The sequence below is a fragment of the Leptosomus discolor genome, chromosome 25 (assembly GCF_034619465.1).
Source record: "Leptosomus discolor isolate bLepDis1 chromosome 25, bLepDis1.hap2, whole genome shotgun sequence".
Classification (NCBI taxonomy): domain Eukaryota; kingdom Metazoa; phylum Chordata; class Aves; order Leptosomiformes; family Leptosomidae; genus Leptosomus; species Leptosomus discolor.
Window position 1 is genome coordinate 2,815,381 of NC_141415.1, and position 25,164 is coordinate 2,840,544.

Genomic DNA, 25,164 nt, shown 5'->3' on the forward strand with positions numbered 1-25,164 from the left:
CGCCCCGGCACCTCGTTTTGCTTTGCCTGAAGTGGTCAGAAGGAAAAATGGATCAGTTTAAAGACACGGACATCATCACTTCACCATTCTTTGGTACAGACATTGGCCACAATAACCGACTGGGACGTTTGACACCACAAGCACATGGCACGCTTCGAGGTGAGGAGATGCTTGGAATTTCTTTCCTGCTACGAGGGGGGGGGAAAAAAAAAAAAAAAGAAAAAAGGGAAAAAAAAAAAAAGGAAACGCTTCCAAAGAACCACTCGCCAGCCACGTGCCCAGAACTTCTGCTGCTTTTGAAACACACACCGTATTCGTAATTAATCTTATCCCTTGAGAGTCCAACGGGAAAACCCAGCTATCGCTTCCGCTCGCCTTTCTGTGTCCTTTTCTTCTCCTTTTCCTTCCGCTCCTGCTTGGCCAGCTTGTCCTTCTCTCGCTGGAGTCTGTCCTGCTCTTTCTTCTTCTGGAACTCGTCTCGCAGCAGCTCCCGTTCCAGCTTCCTGGCGTTCAAGACATCCTCCACGTTGGTGTTTCGGAACAGCGCTGGCGGGGTGTTAAGGGCAGACAACGCTTCCCCGCAGCGGCCGCGCTCTGGAGCTCTGAACTAGGCCCTGGCTTCAGCACACGGGGCAGTTCATTCTACCTCCCCCTGCGCCTTCTGACTCCCACTTCTGCTTCCTCACTGAGCAGGGAAGGAATTTGGGAATGAGAAATGAGGAACGGAGAAAGAAAAAGGAGTATCTCGTTTCTCCAAACAGAGAAGACACGCAGAGTAAATGCACGCTCCCCAGAAAAGGATTTTTTCCCTAGAAAAATCAAGCTGCCTACAGGTTCCTAAGACTGGTATGTAAAAAAAGTTTGTAAAACCTCTACAAACGCAAGAGGAACAAAAATAACACGTACAGTACAGGTGCCTCAAGTGGGCTCACCCCAGCTGCGCACGTGGCGCGTTGCTCTTACATGTACGTACACGCAGGCGTACGCGCAGACACGGCGGCCACAGGGATCCCCGCAGCTCCCCAGGGGGCGGGAACGGTGCTGGGGCAGCGCCGCCGCCGCGGAGGACGGCCGCTGACGCGGGAACGGATGAGGCAGCTCATGCCGAGGATCCCCACGTCGCGTGTCCTCCCTCCCGCAGCGACCGGCGCTTTGGGAAGAGCGAGTGGGTGTCCCCTGGGCTGCCTCTTCCTCCTGACTATCAGTAACGTGGGGGCGAGAACAACTGAGGTTTCACTTTTTGATTATGTGACAAAACCTGCTTCCCTCTTCAGCCTGCCAGCTGGTGAGCTCAAGGAATGTCCCAAATTACTGCACTGAGAAAAACACGGGATACTTGGTCCCTGTTCTCCACTGCAGTTCAGCTGCAGCACGGCCTTACGGGTTTCACAGCAGTTTCGTTTCTGTGGCACTTTTAACGATTCCTGACACTATTTCCCTCTCTGGACACCAGCTAACATTAACTGATGTGCTGAGAGAATTACCCTTATTAATAAGCATGTTCTGTGAAGCTTCAGAGAGTGGAAGAGGGAAGGAACAGGAGAGAAGAGAATGACAGGATCAGTCTCACGGGGCGGGGAGCCTCTAACTTCCATTACAAGCAAGGTCAGGCTGCATGAAAAATGAATCACCAAACTTAAAAGGTGGCCCTAAAGGAACAGAGAGTATCGACAGGGATAAGGCAGGATGGGAAACTCACCGTGGAAGCTGCCTTCCTTCCAAAAAGCCCGAGTCCTTGAGAATTCAAAGGATACATTTTTCCGATCCAATATTTACTGCTGTCGCAGCCGATCCATCCTGTTCGTCCTCGCCAGTGAGAGAATTAAGGAAACATGGACACTGTCATGAACCTGTGCCTCCTACAGTCACACTTAACTCTAAACACATCAAATAACAATTTTATCAAGCCATGACGAAGAAGCTAAAATTAATGCAGACAATCAAGGAGCAGGCAAGGACAAACCCCCACGTTCAGCTCCCTCCTGCTGCTCCAGGTACAGTTCCCTCCCACCCAACTTTGCTCTGCCAGGAAGAGCCTGTTCTCCAGCACTAAAGAGGTAACTTCACACTCTCCCGCTCCACACGTGCTCTTCCTAAAGAGGACCTTTTCAGCAGGTTTCTCACCAGGAAGCAAGAGAGAAACTCCACACGGTAACTGCCACGCACAGAGTCACCGGGAGGTGATTCAGTCTTCGGCAACACACCCAGACGGGGCAAACCTCACCCAGCCAAGCACGTGTTGGTGGGGAGGGTGGAAATGGTGGAGAAACACGCACAAAGGAGCGTCTGCTCGTGGCCCTCCACAAACCAGGAGCTTCCGTGCTTTTTGTCCATGGAAGTTATTCTGTCACGGAGGAGGAAGACTGAAAAGTCTCTGCAGTTCTCCCCACGAGACCCTGCGGAGCTGGGAAGGTGCTGGTTTAGCACAATTTTAATGAACACCATCCTTCAAAGCACCGAGTCTCAACTGGGTCAGGAAAAGGATATTCCTCCTCGTCCGTCACGTTGGCATACTGGGCCAGGAGGGCAGCTTTCCTCTGCTTCTCCTCCTGGGAGACCTCCTTGGGCTTCACCACAATCTTGGCCTGCTTCTCCATCATGCTGGCGATGGCCTGGATCTCATCTGGCAAGGAGAAGATTCGGAGCATCAGTCAGTCCCTGCAGACACGGCAGCGAAGCCCCAGCTGAGAAGCCACGCGCCGCTGCTCCCTACATCTGCCGTCCCCAGAGGCGCCGTCCCACCGCCATGGGATGCGGCCCGGCTGAGGGAGGCAGCTGTGGCCACGGGCCAGGGTGCTGAGCTAAAGGGAGAAGTTTCACCCAAAAATATCCCCTGCCCTCCTCTCACAAGCTCAGCTGGCGTAGCCAGCCGGCCGTTTTGGGGGATTCGGCCTCAGCCTTGAGCGAGCAGGAGCTGCTGAAGAGCCCCCGAGCAGGGGTGGCTCCAGCCAGCGCGGCTCTGACGCGGTGCCGTGACACCAGCTTGGCCTTGTGAGGAGGAACTGCCCCGGCTACCTTTCCGGGAGCGAGGGAAGTTTCACAACGGAAACTCTGAAATCACAAAGGCTTTAGCTAATGAGAATCCGTTTTACTCCGAACTGCGTTATCCTCCGCTTAGAAGAGGCTCAGCTCGTTTAACCACGCGCTTAAAACCATGTTAGATGGAAATTCTGAAAACCAAAAGCGACCCATCAGTTTAACACACCGTCTCCTCTGCCTACCCAGGGAAACGGGCAGCTCATTTACCCTTTAGCTTTAACGTTCTGCTGCCCATTTCTTACAGTGACGTTTGGGTTTGGACACCCAATTTTTCTCAGTCTGTTAATTACTTCTCCTCAGGATTCTGTTATTCTAAGTAGGTATTGACGTTATTGGGGATTTATGCTTTTATGGAATGACAATGACATAATTAAACCCTTGTGCTTCTAACGAAGTAACTGTAAGGACACGTTCTGCTACCTCCTTTCTGTGACAAGTAAGAAAAACCCCCGCAGGTAACCAACAGCACGAGCAGGAGGAACCTGGCAGCAGCTCCGGCAATTCCAACCACTTGTCCCCAAAAGAGGGATTTAGTTTCTTTAACGCACAGAACAGCGTAACTGCTCCGTGTCCCCAGGCAAAGGCAAGGTCAGGCCAAGGACAGACTTCAGTGACTTTTGGGGGAAAGCCACCGAGCTGCTGGGCGGTTCAGCCGCCTCACCTGTGAGGAGGAGGCGAGCGGTATCTGTGGAACGCTGAGGCTCAGACAAGAGAAGCGCTACCTAACGCCGGCCTCACGGGAAGGGCTCGCTGGGAGACCCATTTCTAGAATGACGTCAGTCAGCGACAATATTCTGTTTGCGACCAGAACCAACAAAAACATGCAAAGCAAACAAAAAAAGCAGGATTTAGCCAAAAGGGACGTTACATTGTCACAGCTACGGTTAGGTCCGTGCGGCTGGAAGATCACGGCTCGATCCATGCAGCACGCCTGCATCAGCAAAACCCTCCCCACGTCCGACTTCGTGGTACTCCAGAGCTCTGCTCGGGGACCAGAGCAAGCCTCCCCCGACGAGCAAGGACAAGACGGAAATCTTCGCTCCTGAGCCGACGGCTGAAGCCGAAGGATGAATTCAGAGGGGACAAAGAAACGGTGGGGCCAGACAGACGGCTGGGAAAGGAGCAGCGTTAGCGCAGTGGCAGCAGCCTCACAGAGCTCCCCCCCTACAAGCATTTCTGGCAAAAAAAGGGCAGTTTTAAGAGAAGATTTTGGAAGAGAAAAATAAGGATGCTCTCGTGATGCGTACCAGGGCGAGCAGCAGCAGAAGGGACAGCGCAGCTCCCCATGGGTGCAGTGCAGTTGTACCGAACCGGCTGCTTTCCCACCAAACCAGCCGAGGCGGCGCAGGCGTTTCATACCGTAACAACTGCACCGGCCACCACTGCGCCAGCCACCAGCACGGCTTTTGTGGCATTGAACTGAGAAAGCCCTAGGTGCTTTGTGAAAGGAAATTGGAAAAAATCCTACAGGGAAAAAAAAAAAAAGGGAGAAAAAAAAACCCCAAACCAACCACTTTTCCTCTGCAGGATGATGAACCCAAAGAGCAGCAGAATGCTGGGCACAGCCAGAAGTGAAACTACTCATCCTCACTTCGTCTTTCAAGGCAAAACAGTAAATAAGCAGCAATGGCAATGAGGAGCAAGTCAGATCTGCAAACACATTAGCAGCGTTGGTTTCTGCTCCTAACACACGAACACAGGGTGCTCGTCTCGGTGAGGCCCTGCAAGTTACTCACACCCCGAGGAAAGGCACACGAGCAGCGACACTACCTGCTTTTTTCTCTTTGGCGTCAACAATCTGAGATTCAGACCACTTCTCGACTACTTCCCTGCAAACAGCGCTTAACAGATCTTCTTCCTAGTAAGGGAAAAGAGACTTCTCAGTCTGGGCACAAAGTCGGTCTGCTTTAAACAAGCGTGAGTCAGGCACGACAAGCACCAGCTGCAGAGAACCTGAACAGCCAGCGCTAAGCTCCAGCGATGCAGCTTTGCACACAAAACCCCCTCGTTGAACCAGCCACGCCACACGCTCCCTCCTTGGCACAGCTCAGGGCTAGAGAACGCCCCGACCCGCACGGCCAACCCCAGGTGTGAGGCTGCCGCCCGACAGCGCCGCGCCGGGCGACGCCGTATCACCGCGGCGGTTTGCCGGTCACGCAGCACGGCGCTACCAACACGCGCTGCTCTCCCAGCGCCTGGCTCCGGAGGCGCGACAGCCCCGCCAGCACCGCAGAAAGGCCGTCAGGGGTATCTCCGCCCCAGAAACCTACTGCCCAGCGTCCTCTCTTCTCGAGCAAGGCCGCGGAGAAGCTACTCAAAGCCAGTCCCACTAAAGCAAATAAATGAGACTGGATAAAACACGGGTCAGGGCCAGTACGGGGCTGAAACCTTTGGTGGTACTGAGAGACCATCTCCTCCCACCAGCAGGGACACTCTTGTCCCCCTTGACCCGCCTGGAGCATCAAACACGATCTAGAGGCGGCAGTGGAATGCAGTCACACTGGTTCAATGCAGTCACACTGGTTCCTTACTGAGGAAGACTAAACTGGAGGGAGAAAGGAAACGCCCCCCACCAGCACCAGGACGGTATCCCCGTCACCAGACCTGTGCTTGGGGAGCCCCGCCATGACTAGCTCTCCCCAGTGCCTACAGCTCCTCGGGGGACTGATCACCACCGTAATTCCGGCTCCAGCGGTCGACAGGCGCCACCTGCTCTACCACCCCTCGGCACACGCCGACACCGCGTTTCGGCAAGAGCTGCCCCGTCGGCGAGTTCAGGTTACAGAAGCTGAATCCAGGCAAGAAATGGGATCCTAAGGGAAAAGTGTTTTGGAGAGTCACAGCCAGGAGCTCCTCACTGGGAAGACGTTCTGCGTGCAACGGGTGGGAAGTTTCAACCATTGTTTATTTATTTTGCTCATTGACACTAAACGGGGTTTGCCCAGAGCTTGGGAAACACGAGCAGCAGAGAGGCTTGAGGAGAGCTGGTGCCAAACAGAACTCGCTGGCCCGAACAGCTCAGGAGTGAGCCAGCTGGGACCCAGACGTGCCCTTCCGCTGCACCTTGGCAGGTCCGGCCGGTGCGTGGTGGCTGTCAGCGCTCAGGCTGGAGCCCTGCAAACCCTTGCGGCCGCCTGCTCGCCTGGGTCGGCAGCGCTGCGCTCAAGCAGGGACAGACCCGGCAGCGAAGCGGTGGTGACCTCTCACTAGAGCTGTTGTGCCAGCTCCCACCCTCACCCACCCTGCTGATGCCAACAGCTGGCGCTGAGAGGCAGAAAACCTGACACAACTGCCTAGGAAAGAATTTCTTACGCAGGCGCGTAGGAACCAGACCTCCGCCGTCTGCCCTCTTCCCTCTGTCACTGCCAGCACGCAGTAACTGGCGCTTCGAAGACGAGCGCCCAAACCCCTGCGCACAGACCTCCATCGAGAAGGCGCCAAGTTCACAATCTTCATCTTGAGAACCTGGGCACGAGGTACCTAAAAAAAAGCACCTTCGAGCTCCAGGACAGACTGTCACTGAAAACGTTACCCACCCAGCAGGGCACAGCTCGCCTGCGTGGGGGACAGCGAAAAAGCTGAGCTTTCCACAACCGTGGGACAGAGGAGATAAAAACATACACAAAAATCTCGCCACCTTTTGCTCCGATACGAATAAAGAGCAACTCAGAATTAAATAACACGAAAACAGCATTTCAAGCGCCAGAGGGACCCTTCCAGCCCTCAGACACGCGGTGAGCTGTGAAAAGCCAACAAAACCCAGCACGTTCATGGACACAGGAGACAGGAAGGGTTTTAAGTGGCAGAAACGCTCGTTGTGAAAGTGTAATAAGTAACATATTGTGCTTTGTTCATTAAACCTGTATGGGAAGGTATGGATGGAAGATTTATGTGCCCGCAAGGCTTGATAGCCCAACCGAAGGACATTCTTGCATAAGTCAACAGGACCCGTAGCTGAGGGGGTTGAGTAGTCACATTCTTGCATAAGTCCACCCACAGGGCAACGAGGAAGACCTTCAGCCTTCATCCTTACGACCACCAGGAGGCAGAGAAAGACCCCCCCAGCAACAGAAGGAACATGCGCAGAGTATCGCCCTGATTGCGACATCGCGAATGCAGGAAATGAGACTGTATATAATGTGCTTACACGAGGCGGGAAGGCGCGAGCCGTTGGCGGAGCGCAGACTCCCCGGCCGCCCAGCGCTGCCTTTGCTCTTGTTCGCTTGCTAATATAATAAAATTCGCATAGGATTTTGACACTTTAAATTGTCCGTGTCTCTACCTATCACAAAAGGATCCTCCCCAACGGATGGGCTCCTCGGAGGGCGGGCGATACCTGCCCGCTGCAGCCAAGGCTGGCAAAGGATCAGCAACTTTCTGTGGAGCCAGGAGAGGGGCTGGCAGAGATGTCGTCCCTGGATTCGGTGTGTGGGAGGAAGAAAATAGGGCAAGTGCTGATAAAGGAACGGCAGCGAGGGGAAGGGAAATGAACGGCAGAAGACAACAACGATGGCAGAGACCGGCACAACCTCCTACGAGGGTCTGAGCAACGAGAAACAACCCGGGTATTTGTGCACCGGCGCAGACAGGTGTCCTGGGTTACAGTGTAAAATGTGCCAAAAGGAAAAAAAAATATTCTATCACCATCTTCAGGAGCTGTTGAGACCAGGTGGGGCGGTGCTCCCTGCCTCCCCCCTCTGGACTATCTCCTGTTCATGGGCACAACAACTCCTGGACTATCTCCTGTTCATGGCCCATCAAGGAACTGCCTCACGACTCCCCATCCCATGGTGAGATGCTCCGCCCGGGGGGAAGGAGCCAAGCAGTCCATGCCAAATAAAAACCGAGATCTCCAACACCCTAGCAGCCTTCTTCCACTGGATTCCCAGAGGAGCTTTTCCCCCCACTGGAGTTCCAGAGGACAAGAGCTACCTACCTACCACTGGACCTTCGGAGGAAGACCAGACTCTTTTACCTGATCGCTGCTTCCACAGAACTACACCCATCGCTTCAGGAGGACTGCAGCCAGCATCTTATCGGACTGCTACTGCCTCCCTAACAGGGGGTCAGGTTGTATTTCTGACTCTGTCAGTGTAAACCAGTGGGGTGTTTGTTTTTTCCCTGCCTTGTGTTATATATATATAAATTAGTAAAGAACTGTTATTCCTATTCCCCATATCTTTGCCTGAAGGCCCGTTCATTTCAAAATTATAATAATTTGGAGGGAAGGGGGTTGCACTTTCCATTTCAAGGGAGGCTCCTGCCTTCCTCAGCAGACACCTGTCTTTTCAAACCAAGACAACAGGCCTTTGAGGGAAGAACACCATGAAAGTGAGACATTTCAGCGATGCCAGAAACATGGTGAAAAAACAGCCTTGGAGCTGGGGAGTGCTCGTAAAGGAAGAAACAAAAGACCAAGGTGGCAGCACACGAATGGCCACGAGTGAGGAAAAGAAACGAAACACGGTGGGGCAGCCTGGGAGAAACCCAACCCTTAGGGAAGGAGCAAAGAGACGTTCTGTCAGGGGGACCCTTCTGTCTGACCGTGGTCTGGACGGAGACCTCCCCCATGGCACGGACTCCCGTGCTCCCCATGTGTAAGAGCAACTACTGGTGGTGGTGGAGTGTGGAGAGCTGGGGGTGCAGCAGCCAAATTTTAATCCCATATTCCCCACACAAACAAGGAATGATGGTGGTTTACAGGTTAATAAATGCAGAGAAAAATTAACTAAAATACAAGCGAGCTGGATTCTGTTTGGTTTGAAGAGAGGAACAGAACAGACAAAGGTCTCGGTTCTACGTTTCTCAATTTGAAATGGTTACATCTTAATAAATCCAGGGGACTAACGTAGGATGTTCTCGGGACTGAGGAACCACGGACATGAGCGCGGAGGTCACCTGAAATTCGTTTTTGTGAGGGTTGTCAAAAAGAAGCACGCCAACAAAATAGAATTTGTGTACAGAGCAAAGAGAAAAGACTTGGCAAGAAAGGTCCCAAATTCACCAAATGAGAGATTGTTTCAAAAGCCAATACAGCAATAAGCATAGCCTACAAATGCAGAAAAAACACCCCGACTGAAAAAAGTAGTTAAAAAGTCTGAGGGTTCAAGAGGCAAAAAAAAGTTCTACAAGAATTGCAGAAAAACCAGACTGCGTTCAGACTTGCAAACGAAGCCAAAGCCAGCTGTGACCGCGACACAAAGGAAATGGAGAGAAGAACCACAGGACAAAGACAGCCCTGGCCTCGACGAGGAGGGTTCCCAAACCCGGCAGCAGTGGGGGAGGGGGGCTCAGCCCCCAAGAGAAAAGGGGCCACATCGGAGCGTAACCAGGGCGAGGGGCGGCCACCGCGCTGCCGCCTCCAGAGCTCGGACCGAGGCGCCATGGCCCAGGGTCGGACACGGGCTCTGCCTTTGGGGGTGAAACGAAGCAAATCTGGGAATTACAGGCGAGTTAATTAACCTCAGCTGCTTTAGGACAGCATTTTCCATTTTTGCTCTGCCCTGATGGCTTCTCCTAATATCTTAGGCACAAAGCTGCGCTGGCACAGAGATGCTTCTTTGGGAAACTGCCTTGCTGCCGGTGCCCCGGGGTGAGGGCAGTGACAAGGCGCTCTGCCTTTTAGGAAAACCAATTTAAAAAGGCAGGCAGTGGGTGAACGGAAGGAATTACACGATATAGTTACCTGGGATAACAAAGAGATAATTGTAAGGACCAAGTCCCTTTGGGTTTTGTGCTCCTACGCCGACATTTTGGGAGGAATTCAGCCATAGCCACCGAGCAGACTGTTACTCGACAGCAGCACGTGCTATTTAACATTTTACACTACAAAACATCCATTTATGCAACACTTTGAAATACAGACACTGGAAAAATCTTACAGCCCCCAAAGGAAGAGCAATTCTCCTGAAGAGCAATTCTCTTCTGCGCTCTCCTAACTCTCCCCCAGAAATCTGGCGGGGCGAGGCAAGCACTGCCCACCCCCGAGGGCTCCAGCCTCTGCCCAGCAGGGCTGGCAGCGCAGCTCCTGCCTGTCCCAGCGGCGAGCCGGACTCCAGCTCCAGCCTGATCCAAGGGCCTGACTCCCAGAAGGCAACACCGTGCTGTGAGGATCGAGATCCGCTGCAGGAACAGCGACCTTCTAACGCAGCTGTCGTTGAGCCACTCTACAGGATTTATCATTAAAAATCTCCTCTTAAACTGCACCCAAGAACTACCAGCCACCCACCCAGCTCGCAGGCTAAACCCCACACAAATAAACCACGACCCTTTCCTTCCCCCACGCTCCACGGCGGCTGCCAGAGTTTCCGATCAGCCTCAAAACTGGCACAAAACCCCCTCCCCAATAAACAACCCCCCCAAACAAACTCCCAACACCTGAAGGGCCCAGAAAGGCCCCCGGCGGTGTTGGGGACCCCCTGGGGAGGGCGGTTATCCACCCCAGGGCTGCAGGAGAGCGTCGCCCGCGCGTCCCCCGCGGTTCTCCGCACCAGCCCCCCACGGAGCCTCCGGGCCCGGCGAGGCCGCGGCCGCCCGTCGCCTCCCGGGGGTGCGGGTGAGCCCCGGGAGGGAGCCGGAAAGCGCAGCGGCGCGGAGCAGGCGGCAATACCCGCCGGAACCAGCCCGTCACCCCGGGAGGCTCGTCCCACCCGGCCAGGCCACCGGTGAGAGGAGCCCCCGGCCCGGCCCGGCCCTCACCAGGCAGGCGGCCAGGACGCCGCGCAGGGCCTCCAGCCGCTCCTCGTCGCTCTCCTCCTCGCGGAGCAGCCCCTGGATGTAGGCACCGTAAACGGCGCGGTCGAGGCCCAGCGCCTCCAGCCGCGCCGCCAGCCAGGCCGCGAAGCCGCCCTCCGCCTCCCCGCCGGGCGCCGCCATCTTGGAGCAGCGCCGCCACCACCGCGCACGCGCGCGCGGCGGCCGGCGGGGAGAGCGAAGGGGGGGCGCGACGGTGGCCGCGGGGGACAAACTTGTGGCGGCGGCGGGAAAGCGGCCGCGCTCAAGGCGCCAACCCTCGGCCAGGGAGCGGCGGTTCCCGGCGGGGCGGATCGCCGGTGTCCGCGGCCGCGCCGAGAGCCCCGCTGGCTCCCGTCAGGAGCGGCGAACGCGCTGACGCCGCCTTCGCGCGGGAGCGGCGTGGCCCTGCGCGGCTGCCGTAGCGCCGCCGCCGTTAGCGGCAGGGGCGGGGCGAGAGTTTAAACGGCGGCGGCGCGGCCTCCCCGTCAGGGCGCCATGGCGGGCCCGGCCGTCCCCCGGCCGCTCCGCGGGAAGTCCTTCTACCTCGACCTGCCGAGCGGGCGGAGCGCGCGGGAGCTGGCGGAGACCATCAGGCGCCTCGGCGGGGTGAGCGGCCTCCCCGGGGCCTCCCCTCGGCCCGGCCCCCTCCGCAGCCACCGGAGAGGCTGAGGCGGCCCTTTCTCCGTCCTCGCTCCGTGTCTTTATCTGCTCTTTGGATTTAATGGTTTCCGTATTTTCTGCGTTGCTGGTGGTGCCGGGGAGCCCCTCGGGGAAGGAGGAGGCCGCCCTCCCCCGCCTGCCGCCCTCCTTCCCTCGCTGCCGGCTCTTTCCAGCCCCCCGCGGGGTCCCTGGGCAGCGTGGCCCTGCTTGTGACCGGCTCCTGCCTTCCGGGGGGGGGGAGCGGCTGGTCTCCTGGGCCTGGCAGCGGCTTCTAGGTGGTGGCCACTGGTTGCCCAGCCATGGGAGCACCTTCCACATGGTGGTAATTAGTTGCCTGGCCGTGGGAGTGGCTTCCAGTCAGGGGTAACTGGTTGTTTGATCCTGGGAGCGCCTGCAAGTTGGTTGCCTGGCTGTGGGGACATCTCCTGGGTGGTGGTAACTGGTTGTGTGGTGATGGGAGTGCCTTCCAGTAGGTGCTAACTGGTGATGGGAGCACCTTCTGGGTGGTGGTAACTGGCTAGCTCATCATGGGGAGCACCTTCTGGGTGGTGGTAACTGGCTAGCTCATCATGGGGAGCACCTTCTGGGTGGTGGTAACTGGCTAGCTCATCATGGGGAGCACCTTCTGGGTGGTGGTAACTGGTTGCCTGGCTCCCCCTCATCCCTCACAACAACTAGTGGCAGCTTAAATTTCTAGAGAAGTTGTGAGACTTCCAAATGTTTCCTGGAATTCAACACAGAGTGAAGTAGGGTAACACCAGCCAAGTGTCTTTTGTCATGTAGCTGTGTGCTTTTCTCATGGCTTTCCCAGAAGAGCCATCTGGACCCTTCCCCCGTGAAGCTGTTGTTTGGGTGTCTCCACAGGGCATTCTTGTGGCCTCTTCAGATTCCCTTGGTGCTGATATTGCTCACTGATTCCCTATGTCTTCTCCTCAAAAAATAGCGTCACTTCAGTCACCTGGGCTGGAACTGAGGACAGGGGCTGTACCCAGCAGCTGGTCGTTCATCTGTTTCATCTTTCAGTTTCCTTGTGACTATTGAGTACAGTTTGGTCCTGACAGCTGTTGCTGTTTGTTCTCAGACTGTTTAATCTCTCCGAGGCAGATTTCTCATGTGCACCTGAAAACTTCCTTCAATGCTATGCACAGGCGTAAAATCTTCATTTAGTTCTTGTTGCTGCTGTATCTCTGCTGCCAGGATCGTGTGTTGGCTGTGGAGGCACGTGGGGAAGCTGGCTTGTGCTTTTTCCCTTTTTTTTAATCACACCTTCATGCTGATCTTGCTGATTTCTTTCTGTCCTTCCCTGGGTCTGCCATCAACACTCTGGGATGCTCCTTGTAGCATCTTTCATTTAACTGTGTGTCAGAACCGCTCACTCCCAGCAGCCAGTTATTTCTCTACGTGGCTGCCGCATTACTTGGAAATAATTGTGCCTTTTGGCTGTCCCTCTAGTTTCTTATCAAACACCATCTCTGGTCACTTCCCTCTCTGAAGTGCAACCCACCAGGAGTGGAGTTGTTCTTCCTTTTGCTCCTGTGGAGATACTGAATTCCACTGCACCGTGGCCACCATCTGTAAATCAGCTCTTCAGCAGTAACATGCAAACCCAGATCCTGTGTGGTGTTTGGGACCAAGTTTAAGGGCATCTTGTGGCCTTGGACTTACAGGTGTTGTCTTGAACTTGCCTTGACGCAGGGTTGGTGACACCCTGGGGCGTTATTTGGACAAGGAGATTCTGATTTACTCTCTCCTGTGCATTCAGCCCCCTTGATCTCCCGTAGCACCAGTCACCGTGGCAGGGCAGCCTGCAGTGTCGCTTGTGGCCCTTCACACAGGTGGGTCTGGGGTCTCGGCCCGCAGGGATTCTGCGACGCAGCAGAACCAGCTCATTCAGTGGCCGCAATTCCAGGCTGCTCCGATCTTCCTCCTCCTGTGGGCTTCGTAGCCGTGTGTTAGTGCTCCGTGACTGCCTGCCTTCTGCTGAGGTTCTGATAAGCCTACTGCCAGTACCCCAAATTTTGGGTTTCCACCTCTTCCTCTGGGTTCTAGCTTCTGTGCAGAGGTGTGTGTATGCCTTTCAGCTTTCTGCTTCCCTGCTGCCCTGTTCGATGTGGAGCTGCTAGTCCCAGCTGTTCACTTTCCCCTTCATTTTGCTAAAGGGTTTTCGGTTCCCCTGAGAACAGCTCTTGCATACTGACATGGGATGTCCGGGGCCTTTTCCTCAGGTATTGCATTTTTTCTGAAACTGTTGCTTGAGGAGTAGGTAATGGTAGACGTTGTTGTGGAAGTCTCAATCTGAAGGCTCTGGTGATTATTTGCAGGGTGTCTCTAGGGTGTGCGCTCTCTGCACGTTGTGGGGTCACCTCTCCTTCTGGGAGACAGCAGTAAGGAATGGAAAAAGGAACTACTTGTAGAGATGAGTACTTTCAGCGGCCTCTTAACTGGGTGTGGGGTTGAGCTAAAAGCAGTAGTTCCTGCTTAGCAGGTCTCTTTCAGCTCTGAGTTGGACAGTTTCAGAGCTGCTCTGTTCCATCTCTTGCTGCAGGTGACCGAAAGTTTCCTCAGCAAAGAAGTCAGCTACGTGGTTTCCAGCAACAAAGAAGCTAAACGAGACAAAGGCAGGACTCGGCCTGAGAAGGGGAACAACATCACTTCAGAGGATGCAAAAGCCGCAAGCCCAATGCCTTCCACCTCCAAAGGGAACCACACCAGACCTCACCAGAAGCCACCAGACACTGTAAGAGCTCTAAAGGTTTAGGCCACCTCAAAGTTTGGCCCAGGGGATCTATAGAGTAGAACCTGAGACCGGTGTTGGAAGGTAAAGGTGTTCCCGCTCTGCGCAAACACGTTGTTTGGGCTCTTTTTCCCCCTGGTCTGGCTGTTCGTAGCCGTGTTCCTTGTATCTGCACTTCATTGTCCACTCAAATGTGTGTGGCACAGCCTTGAGCTAGTGAACCAGGGCATCTGCTGGAATGGCAGAGGGAAGAGAGGGCTTGGCTGGCTTCCCGGCAGAATGGGCAATCGTCTTGCTGCAGAGGTGTGTCTAGAAAAGCCGGAGAAATGTAGAGAAGATAAAAGCATTGCAGGCTCTGGATGCGTGCTCACAGGCACGGGTGGGGCACAGCCATTCTGACGGGGGTAGAGAATCCCAAGGGCACTTGCAAGGGGGGGATTTCTGGAGGTCCTGTTCACCCTGCCGGGGCTGGGATTTCTGGTCAGTAGTGCTTGTGGCCAAAGCCCCGCTGTCCTGCATGGAACGCTGGTGTCCGCTGGCAGCTGTGACTGGGGAGAGCCTGCTGCCCCAGTCTACGCCAGCTGGAGCATCTCTGCCAGCTGGATCTGGACCTCCTGCAGGGGGGAAGCCCGAGCTGATGTCAGGGGTTTCGCTCACTCGTGGTGTTTGGTCCCCTGTCCTTGCTGAGAGCACGATCCGCTTGTCTTACAAAGAGCTTATGTGCTGAAATCGTTGGCTTGCAAATGAGACTTGGTTGCCAGGAAGGGCTAGCGGGGCTGTTCCTACCCCCTGCCAGCCTGTTGGGATATGGCAGGCAGAGTTTCCGAGCGCAGTCGCTGCTTCCTCCTGGCTCGCTCTGCATTATCCGCTGCCGCTCAGTGACAGCCGAGCCTTGGCTGAGCAGCCGCTTAGTGCGGACCTAACGGGTGCCTCTGCGCTCCCTGGGAAGGCTCAGTCCTGCTGCCTCGGAGGTGAAGCCTTGGCCAGCCTCCCCTCCCCAGCAGAGAGTGGGTATCGCTAGAAATGGGTCTTACTGGACAGCCGTGCTGTCCTCCACTTGCTGCTGCCGGGTAGCTCTTTGCTTTGATGTAGGACTTGGCTTCTTTCTCTGCAGGCCCTGATCAGCAGGGGAAAGGAGCTGCTGCAGAAGGCCATGAAGAATCAGGTGAGCAGCATGTGGGTGGGCTTTTCTCGAGCTGGGTGTACTCAAGGTACTGCTGAGCAGTGCAGAACCAGTGCCAGCCGCTTCTCTGGAGCACCCGCCTGCTGAAGGGAGCAGATTCTCGGGCCGGTAAAGGTATGAGGCAGTTGTTTGTGGCTCTGCAGGACATTGTGCAGTGCTCCTGGGCCCTGTTCTTCATGGAGCCGCATCATCTGTCCATGTTAGTTCTTCTAAGGCCTGTCCTGGTCATCTGCACGCTCAACACAAGACCCATTGTTAGATGAATTTTTAGCCTAGAAAGACTAAAGCCACATAGCTGGGGCAAAAGGCTTCCCTGGAGTCCTTTCACTGATATCACAAGTAGCCAAAAGAATCTCAGCGCCCATTTAGAAGCTCATGCTATAGCAGGGATTAAAAATCTGACCTAGATGCCACTGTTAATTTGGGGTAGATAAAGCTTGAATTCAAACCTTTTCTGCTGTGCCCTGATTTTAACAACAGCTACGCAATGGTCTTTCAGTTGAGCAACAGAAAAATCTCTCTAAACTAGATATAGAGTTGCATGTGCTCACGCAGCAGTCTCTGCTCTGAGCTGTACCTTGCCAAACCTCTCTGTTTGTACAGGACACCTGCAGTGGCAGCAGTATCCTCGCCAATGCTCGCCTGTGGGGCGTCCAGATCTTGCACGTGGATGGTATCCTTCTCTGCAGGCTGAAATTTAGCTGTTGGTAATTAGTGATTTTTGAGACAGGTGGAGCAGAAGTGATGCAGCGAGTGTGGTACGGGAGAAGGAAGAAATTGGAAGCAACACCCGGTACTTGGCTGACGCCATCCTAGCCATGGCGAGCTGGGGTCTGCCTTTGAAAAACAGGTTAATTTGTACGTGTAGAACGTGCTGCTGTCACGTTTACAACAGCAAACACTGAGTATGTTGTAATGTGCTGAAGCTGTAATATTAGAAAATGTTAATAGCTTGGTCAGTGCATTAATGTGTTCCAAAAAGACCGTGTTTACTGATTGACCTGGAAGTACAGATCACGGTAACGGCAGGACTTGGTCGGTTTTAATTAGCAAGTGCCGATGTTTGAGGATCTCTGCTGGAAGGCACTTGCTGTCTTGGTGATGAATGAGGAGGGGGTGACAGGAAAGACAGATGATGAAACTCAGGTTCTAATAATAGGTCTGGAGTAAAAGGTTCCTGAGTGTCCGGTGACAGTGACATACAGCCGCGGCTGAGCTCGTCTGGGCGCGCGGTGGAGGCGGCCGCTGCTGGTGCAGCTCCTGAGCAGCAGCTCCGCTGAGCCGCAGCGGCGCTGCGAGCCCGTCGGGGCTTTCGCCTGTCAGGGGCTGCTCTGGGCGCTGCGCAACTCCTGTCGGGGCCTTGTTTCTGCAGAGGCTCGCGGCCCGCCCGCAGCTCTGCCAAGGGGCAGGACGGGGCCGTCCCTCAGAGCGCTGGCTCGGCTGCTGCCCGGGCAAACGGGCCGGGCAGCGGCCGTGCTCTGCCGGGGGATGGCAAGCTGAGGCGCTGCGTGCTGTGCCCTGGCACGGGTGGGGAGTTGTGCTTGTGCTGCGGGCGGTGGAGGGGAACAGCTCGCCGCCTCTTGTTGAGCTGTGGCTCCTTGACATCCCACCTGCGCAGACATGTTGGTGTACGCTCAACAGCTGCTCCGTACAGTCTCGGGAGCGAGGAAACGGTGCCAGAAGACAGAGGTAACGGCCTTCACTTGGGCCAATTTGAGGTGCTCAGGATCCCCTGGCGGCTCTGAGCAATCCTTCTAGCTCCTCTAGTGCTAATGGGCTGTTATGCAGGGTGATCTCCTTGGTTTTCATCCAACCCTGGGCAATCTGGTGCTTGTTTGTTGATGGAGAAGAGTTTTTTCCTCTTATAAAGTGGGGGTAAAACCAGGTAAGAATGAGCTGTTGGTTGTCAACATCATCTGTAGCACAGCTAATACTGATTTTGACTTGTAAAGGGCCTAAGGGTAAAATGAAGATCGTATGCAGCTAGTGCACTGCCTCTCTGAAGTATTTTTAATGCATTGGAGAGGTCAGTGAGAAGGTGGGGCATAAGATCAGAGAGTGGCAGCCCGTTTATCATGTTTAAACTAACTCTAGGTAACTTGGGAGATGAAATATCGGGGGGGAGGTGATACAGTCTCTGATGCAGGAGCTCTGAAGTGGTGGGTGAGACTGCTGTAATCGCGCTTTGCTGCTCTGGGATCCGTAATTACAGTTCTGCCTGTGCTGGCTCCCATGCTAAATATGTCACTTTCCTTTAGGCAAAACGCCTTGCGCCTGGATCACAAATTTGCAAAGGTAGGCCCAGAAGTTGTGCTCCTCTTTACGCTCAGATGGGGAGCTGCTTGGGGAAGCCTCGCTTAGAATTTGAAAATCCATCTGAAACTTCAGCAATCCAAAATATGCCAACTCTCAAGGCAGTTTCTCTTGAATGGGTTTTGTAACTCCTTGTCTGGGTCTAGCTGCAGCCTCCTGATACAGCTGAGGATGTGATGCCTTTGATTTCAGGCAGTGTTTTTAAAAACCCCATAAACCCTTTGCAGCGCAGCACCCAAAATCCCGAGGCGCCCGGAACGGAGCTGCTGGCGCTGCGTGTCGAATCCCCTGGTTCAAATGAAGTTTCGAGGAAGAATAATGCATCCTACAGAGGAGAGCGTGTTCCTCACAGCCCACTCACTTCTGTTAGGCTGAAATGTGCTGCTGAGACACCAATCTAGGGATAGCGCTTCCAAGGGAGGAGGGTGGGGGGAAGGAAACCAGGTTCTCATCTGCAATTAGACAAGAGCCAATTGTGGTGCTGAGATTGGCACCAGTGACGTCAGTTAATTTGTGACTTGTTTGACTTCGCTCGTCAGAGCGTGGATGCTCAGTAACGTCTCAGAGCAGACTCCAACCTGGATTCTGTGTGTGACACTTGGAAGGTTATTTTCCAGTTTGGGGGATGGTGGAGGAAAGGCTCGAAAAGCTGTTGGATGAGGCAGATCGTCTGCTGCGAGCTCAGAGCTCTTCCCTGTGGCACGCTCTGAACCCTGCCTGGGGACTTGTGGTGACAGCTGAACTGTTTGTCGCTGCTCAGCACCCTGCCATGAGAGCTCAGGACTCAGTCTGAGTTTTATCTGGGGCCCTGAACATGGCCTCACTTTCAGAAGCACTAAGCATGTGGCAGCATTTCCGTGGAAAAATTGATCCTGTACTTAAATAGCTGCTTTGGTGACGTAACGGCGCATTTGATGCAAGCTCAGGATGAGGCTCGAGGAACTGACTGGTGAGGACAGGTGCACCCAGCCTTTCTGCAGGGTGGGGTTAACATTTCTTCAGAGAAAACAGCATCGAGTGCCAGGATCACAAGAAAACAAACCACCTTCCCCTTCAGGGGCCATAAGGGAGGCACGAGAGGTTTGGTTTCAGGGTCAGGCAGGCGCCCTGTGGGAATACCTTGGTGGGTTGGTTTTGTTTCTCAGCCGGATCTGTACTCAGATTTCCAGGCTGAGCATAATGGTATCGCTTGTGGGGTGAACATACCTGCGAGAGCAGCCTCTTCTCCCAGCCCAGCTCTGAAAACCTTTTCCCTGAATGCACTGCTGAGCCTTCTGCTCCCTTAATACGTTGTTAAGCCTTTGTAGGAAGCGTAGCTGCTGTTTGCCCTCCCCAGGGACCAAGCAGAGGCCAGATATTGCTCTTTAGGATGTTCTCGTGCCAGGTTGGCTACGCAGCACGTTGGTTTGTCTTCAGCAGCTCTTGCTGCTGTGCCATGACTGTCCCGGCCTGAGCCATTGCGAGCCACGGGCTGTCATGTAGAGGTAAATGGAGCAAAAGGTGCTGGAAGGGCTGGTGCCGAGCTCTGTGCTTGTGCCGCTGCTGCTGCAATTCCTTTCTTGGAAACTCTCCGCTTGCACGTGGCAGCTCGTTGCGCTGAGGTTGTGCGACAGGTTTGGGGATTCGAATCAGACCTGGAGGCTTAGGCCGCTGGCTGATGAGGCTGAGTAGATGTTGAAGGTGCAAGGGGCTTAGCTGGGTGTTCTTTCAAAGGTGGAAAGAGCCCACAGTTGGGCTGCCTCTAGGGTTCGGTCACCCTACTGAGTGCTCTGGAGGCCGGGGTGGTTGTAGGTGACCCAAAGAGCGGTTTTGGCTGCACTTGGCCATCACGGGTGTCAGAAGTACTGCTGAGCTTGGCTCTGTAGCCCGGTTCTGTTGGGGAAGGAATGAGTGAATGAATAAGTAGGGACTTTGGCCAGGGCAGCTTCTAACCAGCTTGCTTTCTAGCAGGAAAATTGAAGCCCCCTTTTCTGAAGGTTGAAGACCAGAGCAGGTAAATGAAGTCTTTCTATATATCACACCTTAAAACCTCAGGGCCTCCCGGGGATGGAGTCCTTTACTGGTTTTATTTGCAGTGAGTGTTCTGTCCACGAGGCAGAGCGTGGCCTCTTTGAAGACCCTGTTACACACCGGGAAGCTGACACTCTCCTAGAGGGAGGCAGGTGCACTGTAGGGAAACAATCTGGGTGGCTCGTATGTCAGGGGGGAAAAGAGGTGTCAAACGAGACTTGACAAGAGAGTTTACTTCCTTGTTTGGATTCTGTTTGTGATCCTCAGCGGGTCACTTAATCTGCCTGAGCCCTCTGAAATGAGGAAAGGGATTGAGACACACGAGGTCAGGGCCTGTAACTTGATTACAGCATCCAGCACAAGGGGATCTGATCCCTGTGGTGTTTCTGACAACTCTGTAACTCTAACGGTGTCCAGAGAGCTAATTAATTATTCTGAAGACAACATTTAAGGCAGCTGTAGAGTCAAATATTAGGTTTTTACATGCTGCATTCAATAAAGTGTGAAGAGAGAGATGTTGTCTGGGAACCAAAACCTTCCCATGCTGCTCTGTAGCTGAAAATACTCCACTGGCTGCTGCTGGTGTGCCCTGGGGGCAAAAGGTGGGTTTTTAGCTGAGCAGGCAAGCCTGCTTTCTGGCCAAAACACGCCCCTCGTCAGTGCAGTTAATGGGAATGGGGTTTAGTACTTCCAGTGAGAAATGGGAAATCTGTGGAACAGCCAAATGGAAGGACAGTGATGGCCGGTATCCCATCATAAATGAGACGGCACTTGGAGCCCCTCGGAGGGAAGGACAGCTCTCTAACTGTGCTATCCCTGCCAGAAGTCTGATGTCCTGATCTGGTGCTTTCAGGCAATTCCGACCCTTCCATCACCAGTTCAAAAGCTTTCCTGACCTGAATTTCCTGGCACCCAAGAGCTCCAGCCCATTTGAGCCTCTGAAGAGCCTCTCAAACTCTTGCAGAGCCAGGTAGGTTGTAGCTCCTTCTGTGCAAGTTCTTAACCCAAACTCCTCTGCTAACTGCTGCCCTGCTGGGTCCTGGGGTTTAGAGAACCACTCGCCTTCTGGATGTGGGTGAAGGGAGCCCTGTTCTGGGTTAAACAGCTGTGGTGGTGAAAGGCAGCACCGCCTCCCTGGCGCCGGCAGCTGGGTCCCTGCTGGTGCTGTCAGGGGAGGGCAGGGGAGACCTTTGCTGTTATCTTGCAGGGGTGGGGAGGAGTGTCCGATGCGCAGCGAGGGGGAGAAGAGCCGCCGATCCACACCGGTCACCGTGCCGAAGAAAAAGAGGGGGTTTTGTGAGTGCTGCCAAGAGACCTTTGAAGAGCTGCAGAAGGTAAAGGCTCCCCTGGAACCTGGTTCCGTGCAAAAGTCCCCGGGGGCCACACGGCAGCTTAGTTAATCGCGGTGTGCTTGTTACCAGTACGAGCCCTTTGGGGAGGAGGGCGGGTTGCTGCACCTCTGGCCTTCCTGGTGTCTCGTAGGACTGTTCTCATCGGTGAAAGCCGCCGCATATCTCTGCTCTAACCTCTAACAACGGTCTTAGAGATCGGAGCACGACGTGCTCGTCTCTGGGGCTAGGAGGGCCTCAAGGATCATCCCACTGCCTGATCTGTCAAGTGGGAAGCCTCTTCCACAGCAGTTGGGGGGCGCAGGCTGATTAAAAAGGTGGGAAGAGATTTTTATTTATCTCCTGGAAGATGCCAAACAATGTGGCGTTCAGAGCCCAGCCTTTAGTGACAGACAGTACGTATTCGGAGTCTGCGTTTTTGCTAGCTGCCGGGGAAGGCTGTAGGCTGCTGTTGGATATAGACACAACCTCCTCAGCAGCAGGTGTCTATGGGAACAGAATACTCGCTGTAGGCAACTGGGGGTAACAGCCTTGCCTACGTTTCCCAAATCTGCTCCCAAACAACAGCTCTATTTGGTGAAAAGGCTGTTTGCCCTCTAGTCTGTGCAGCTGTGGGAAGTGGCTGTTATTGCAAATTTCCCTCCTCTGAAAGGATAAGGGTTGCTAAAAGGGCCTCTGCCACCTTCCAGCATCTCCAGAGCCCCCAGCACAAGCGGTTTGCACTGGATGATTCGCAGTACAGCCCCGTGGATCGTGTCATCTCGCAGCTCACCAACAACTTTGTGGAGCAGTCAGCCAAGTAAGTATTTGCGAATCTGGTAGCTCCCGGAGCCAAAAAGCAGCATGGTGTGGCACGGCACGCTCGTGGGAACGGGGCCTGAGTCTCCGTGCCAGGGAGTCGGCCAGCAGGGAGCAGAGGCCTGTGGCTGACTGCAGGACCAACCTGGCACCTGCCAGGCAAAGTTTAGACGAGCCCTGGGAGACGTTCTTGCTCTTCTGCGGCTTCTCTGCTTCAGGGAACTCCCCGTGGACTTCTAGTGCCTCTTAAACTAGAAAGGGCAGCTGAGCCCATCTCTTCTGTCCCCATGTCTGATGCAAACCCCGCTGCTCCGTGGCACTCCTGTGCCTGGGCTGTTGGGAAGGACGAGAGATCCCTCGTGCTGCCCGTCTCCTCTGCCAGCAGCAGTATCGCTGTTTGCTGAGCCTCACTGGTCTAAAATTTCTTCCAACCTTGTGAGCAAGGGCTTCAGACAACCTGCACTGCAGAAAACGCTTTGTCTCGCTGGGGGGAGGGTGTTGCCAGGCCTCGAGAGTGAGCATTAACTGATGGTTCTTCTCAGGGTGCCTCGGTCCTGCCTGACAGATGAACGCTTAGTGCCTCAAGCACAAGTTACTGGAGGAATTGAGATGCTGACAGCAGAGCTGGGAAAGGAAAGGGAGCAGCCTGAGCAGGGTGCTATGGAACTGTTCCTTGATACAGAGTGTGACCACGGCCTGAAGACCAAGGGACGTTCCCCTTGCCTGCCCAGGGCCAGGGTCAGTAATCCCAGAGGAGGCGCGGGGGTGTCAAAGAGCTGCTCTCTGGGGCTGTCCGTTGGAGCAGGACTTGCCAGCGGGGTCTGTGGCACCACAGAGGAGCCTGTGGTGGGGGGTACAGCTTCGGGCTTGGCTCCTGACCGGGGCTGGGGGACTTGGGTAGCAGCCACTCATGTCGGAGAGACAATTGCTGCCTCGTCGGAGCCTGATGATCAGGAAGCACTTGGGTCTATCGGCCGCCTTCCCCGAGCACCGCCTGCCTCCAGGAAGCACCAGCTCTCCTCCAGATGGAGCACCCAGGTGGGGAAGAAGCCCAGGCTGGAGCTGGGTGGTGGCCTCTCTCCATGCAAGCAGACAAACCCGGTGGGTGGTGGGATGGGTGGACAGGATGCAGGACAGACGCCTGAGCCAGGTTTGCCCGGTGTGGTGGAGGCTGGCAGCTTACCCCGAAGCACAAAGCTCTCCAACAGACCTGGGAGCTCCCTTGGTTTGGACCCGTGCCTCGGCGGGACCCCTGGGGACCCCGCATCGTGGCGGGGTTCCCTTGAAGCTGCGTCTGTGGGGTTTGATCCCACAGAGGCTGCTGCAGCCAGCACTGTTGGCGAGTGTGGCTGGAGCACAGCGAGCGGGAGTTCCCAAGGGAAGCAGCTCAGAGGGGAGAATGAAAACACACCCAGAAATGTGAATAATCCTGATCTGGAGAGCACAATGAGCAGGACCAGCTGTCGTGGCCAGTTGCCCTCTCCAAAACTCCCTGTGGCTGAAGCCAGATGTTGCTGCTTGCTCTGTGTCGGAGCAGCAGAAAAAACAGCACCTGAACTTCCTGACCTCCCAGGCCACAGCCAAGAGCGAGCTCCACACCCTGGGCTCCTCCAGCCTCTTCCACGTAATGCGCAGGCTGGTCACGACTTCGGCACAAGTTCTCAGTCCAACTGGGATGGCCAGCTGCTCTCCACACTAACGGGTGTCCAGGGCAGCAGGATTCAGTCTGTGGACAGGGACTTGCTCCAAAGGACACGTGTGGATGTGAGGGACAGTGGGTATGAGTCTCAGCTCTGCGCGGTCCTGAAGCAGAAGTCAGAGCTTGCCTGGGCGGGTGAAGAGGACAAGAACTGCTGGAACTGCTGCTCAGAGACAAAAGGAGCCTCTTTTCCCATATTTGAGACCTTTTTTGGCAGCTGGACGAGCTAAAACCACCTCCTGGCTGTTCTCTGGGCCTTTAGTGGGAGCTGTGAAGTGGCTGCGAAGGGATTTAATGAGCCACCCTCCCTGTCAGGACTGGGAGGTACAGCCAAGAGCTGGAGTGAGGACTGTCAGCTGCACGGTGGTCTCCAGACACCACCGGCAACGCAGGCAGCTCTCCTGTTGGGAACGGATGGGTGATGCGGTGGTTTCACTGTCCTTGGCTTCGACAGGGGCTGGGATCTTCCCTCCTCTCTGCTGGTAGCGTTTAGAGCCAGTGGCTTCCTTTTGCTCCTCACTGGGCTGCTGACAAGGTGGTCTCTGGAAGCATCTCTTCAGCAGGAATGTGCTCTTCGCCCTCCCAGATGGAGAGCATGGCCTGTTTTCCTCTCGCCCAGTCCTTGGAGGTGCAGAGATGGTGGAGAGGAGGGCCATGGGGGTGAGATGAGTGTTCTTCATGTGGTTTGGGGTTTTGATGGGTGTCTGAGTATTTACAGATGTTTGTAACTGGTACTAAGTGGGGGGTTTTTAGCAAACTTTTAAATAAAATGGAAGATGAGATCCTGCTCTGATGTACTTCAGGTAAAACTTGTCTGGTGGCCTAAACACAACTAGCTCAATCTTGTGAAAAGTCCATCAGTAGAGACTAGGCACTGACTGGGCAGAGCCTTGCTGGAAGGGGCCTGTGGGTGATGGTGGGCACCAGTGGCACAGCCGTGGCTCTGGTCACGTATCACCCCGTGTGTGGTTTGCCCTGGGAATGTGGTCAGCAGCTGTGGTACCCAGCGCAGGGACAGCCATGTGTGGGGCGGCCCCCAGTAGAGAGGGCAGTGGAGAAACTGGAAAGCGGTTGGTGGGAGACTGTTGACCTTGCCTGAGTATGGGGCCAAGGAGAGGAGGTCAGAGCTGGGCTGGTCTTGCCATGAAGAGGTTCTGGGGTACCTAGAAGCAGCCTGTGACTTCTTAAAGGGCAGTTCCAGGTAGGACAGAGCCAGCCTTTCAGTGGTGCCAGATGTCCCAAACTAGAGTTTCCAAGGCGCAGGCTAGGAAAGGAGAGGCCTTCCTGCCCAGGAGGGTGGGACAGCCCACCGGGGTCTGTCTGTCCTTGGAGATTTTCAAGCCCTGAGTGAAGGACGACCATCCTCCTTCACTTGAGGTTTGAGGTGGAGCCCTGAGCAGCTGGATAGGGTAGCCCTGCTGTGAGCAGGAGGCTGGACTAGAGACTTCAGAAGTTCCTCCTGAGCTAAAGCGTTCTCCAGGGCAGCAGCCAAACTCTGTCTCTTTACCCAGTGAGGACTCCCAGCAGGTTACGAAGGGCTGAGCAAAGCTGCTGTGGGAGCTGAACCACACCAGGCATGGGGCTCTACCACGGACACATCCCTGTAGCTGCTGGCTGTCCCTGAAGAGAGGTAGAAATGGGCTTG

At 54.9% G+C, this 25,164-nt stretch overlaps 2 protein-coding genes across 2 annotated transcripts; one reads left to right on the forward strand and one right to left on the reverse strand.

Moving 5' to 3' along the window:
- Positions 1-320: 320 nt before the first annotated feature.
- CCDC43 (coiled-coil domain containing 43) lies at positions 321-10,914 on the reverse strand. The gene is made up of 5 exons (XM_086477978.1): positions 10,738-10,914; positions 4,810-4,897; positions 2,488-2,623; positions 1,755-1,813; positions 321-546 (listed from the first exon to the last, which is right to left on the reverse strand). Exons 1-5 carry the CDS (start codon positions 10,912-10,914, stop codon positions 359-361), a joined length of 648 nt encoding a protein of 215 aa, XP_086334104.1. The 3' UTR covers positions 321-358.
- Positions 10,915-11,268: 354 nt separating this feature from the next.
- DBF4B (DBF4B-CDC7 kinase regulatory subunit) lies at positions 11,269-23,809 on the forward strand. Its single transcript, XM_086478059.1, has 11 exons — positions 11,269-11,379; positions 13,979-14,170; positions 15,282-15,332; positions 15,954-16,023; positions 16,969-17,039; positions 17,609-17,645; positions 19,614-19,656; positions 20,527-20,643; positions 20,881-21,007; positions 21,712-21,821; positions 22,363-23,809. The coding sequence occupies exons 1-11, from the start codon at positions 11,269-11,271 to the stop codon at positions 23,747-23,749; spliced, it is 2,316 nt and encodes a 771-aa protein (XP_086334185.1). The 3' UTR covers positions 23,750-23,809.
- The last annotated feature ends 1,355 nt before the right edge of the window (positions 23,810-25,164 follow it).

Coding starts and splice junctions, on each gene's coding strand:
- DBF4B (XM_086478059.1), top strand. CDS start 11,269: ATGGCGGGCCCGGCCGTCCCCCGGCCGCTCCGCGGGAAGTCCTTCTAC. Junction 16,024..16,968: donor CCAGATCTTGCACGTGGATG/GTATCCTTCTCT, acceptor CCACCTGCGCAG/ACATGTTGGTGTACGCTCAA. Junction 21,822..22,362: donor TTTGTGGAGCAGTCAGCCAA/GTAAGTATTTGC, acceptor GGTTCTTCTCAG/GGTGCCTCGGTCCTGCCTGA.
- CCDC43 (XM_086477978.1), bottom strand. CDS start 10,914: ATGGCGGCGCCCGGCGGGGAGGCGGAGGGCGGCTTCGCGGCCTGGCTG. Junction 4,898..10,737: donor GCGTCCTGGCCGCCTGCCTG/GTGAGGGCCGGG, acceptor TTCCCTTACTAG/GAAGAAGATCTGTTAAGCGC. Junction 2,624..4,809: donor CGCCAAAGAGAAAAAAGCAG/GTAGTGTCGCTG, acceptor TCTCCTTGCCAG/ATGAGATCCAGGCCATCGCC.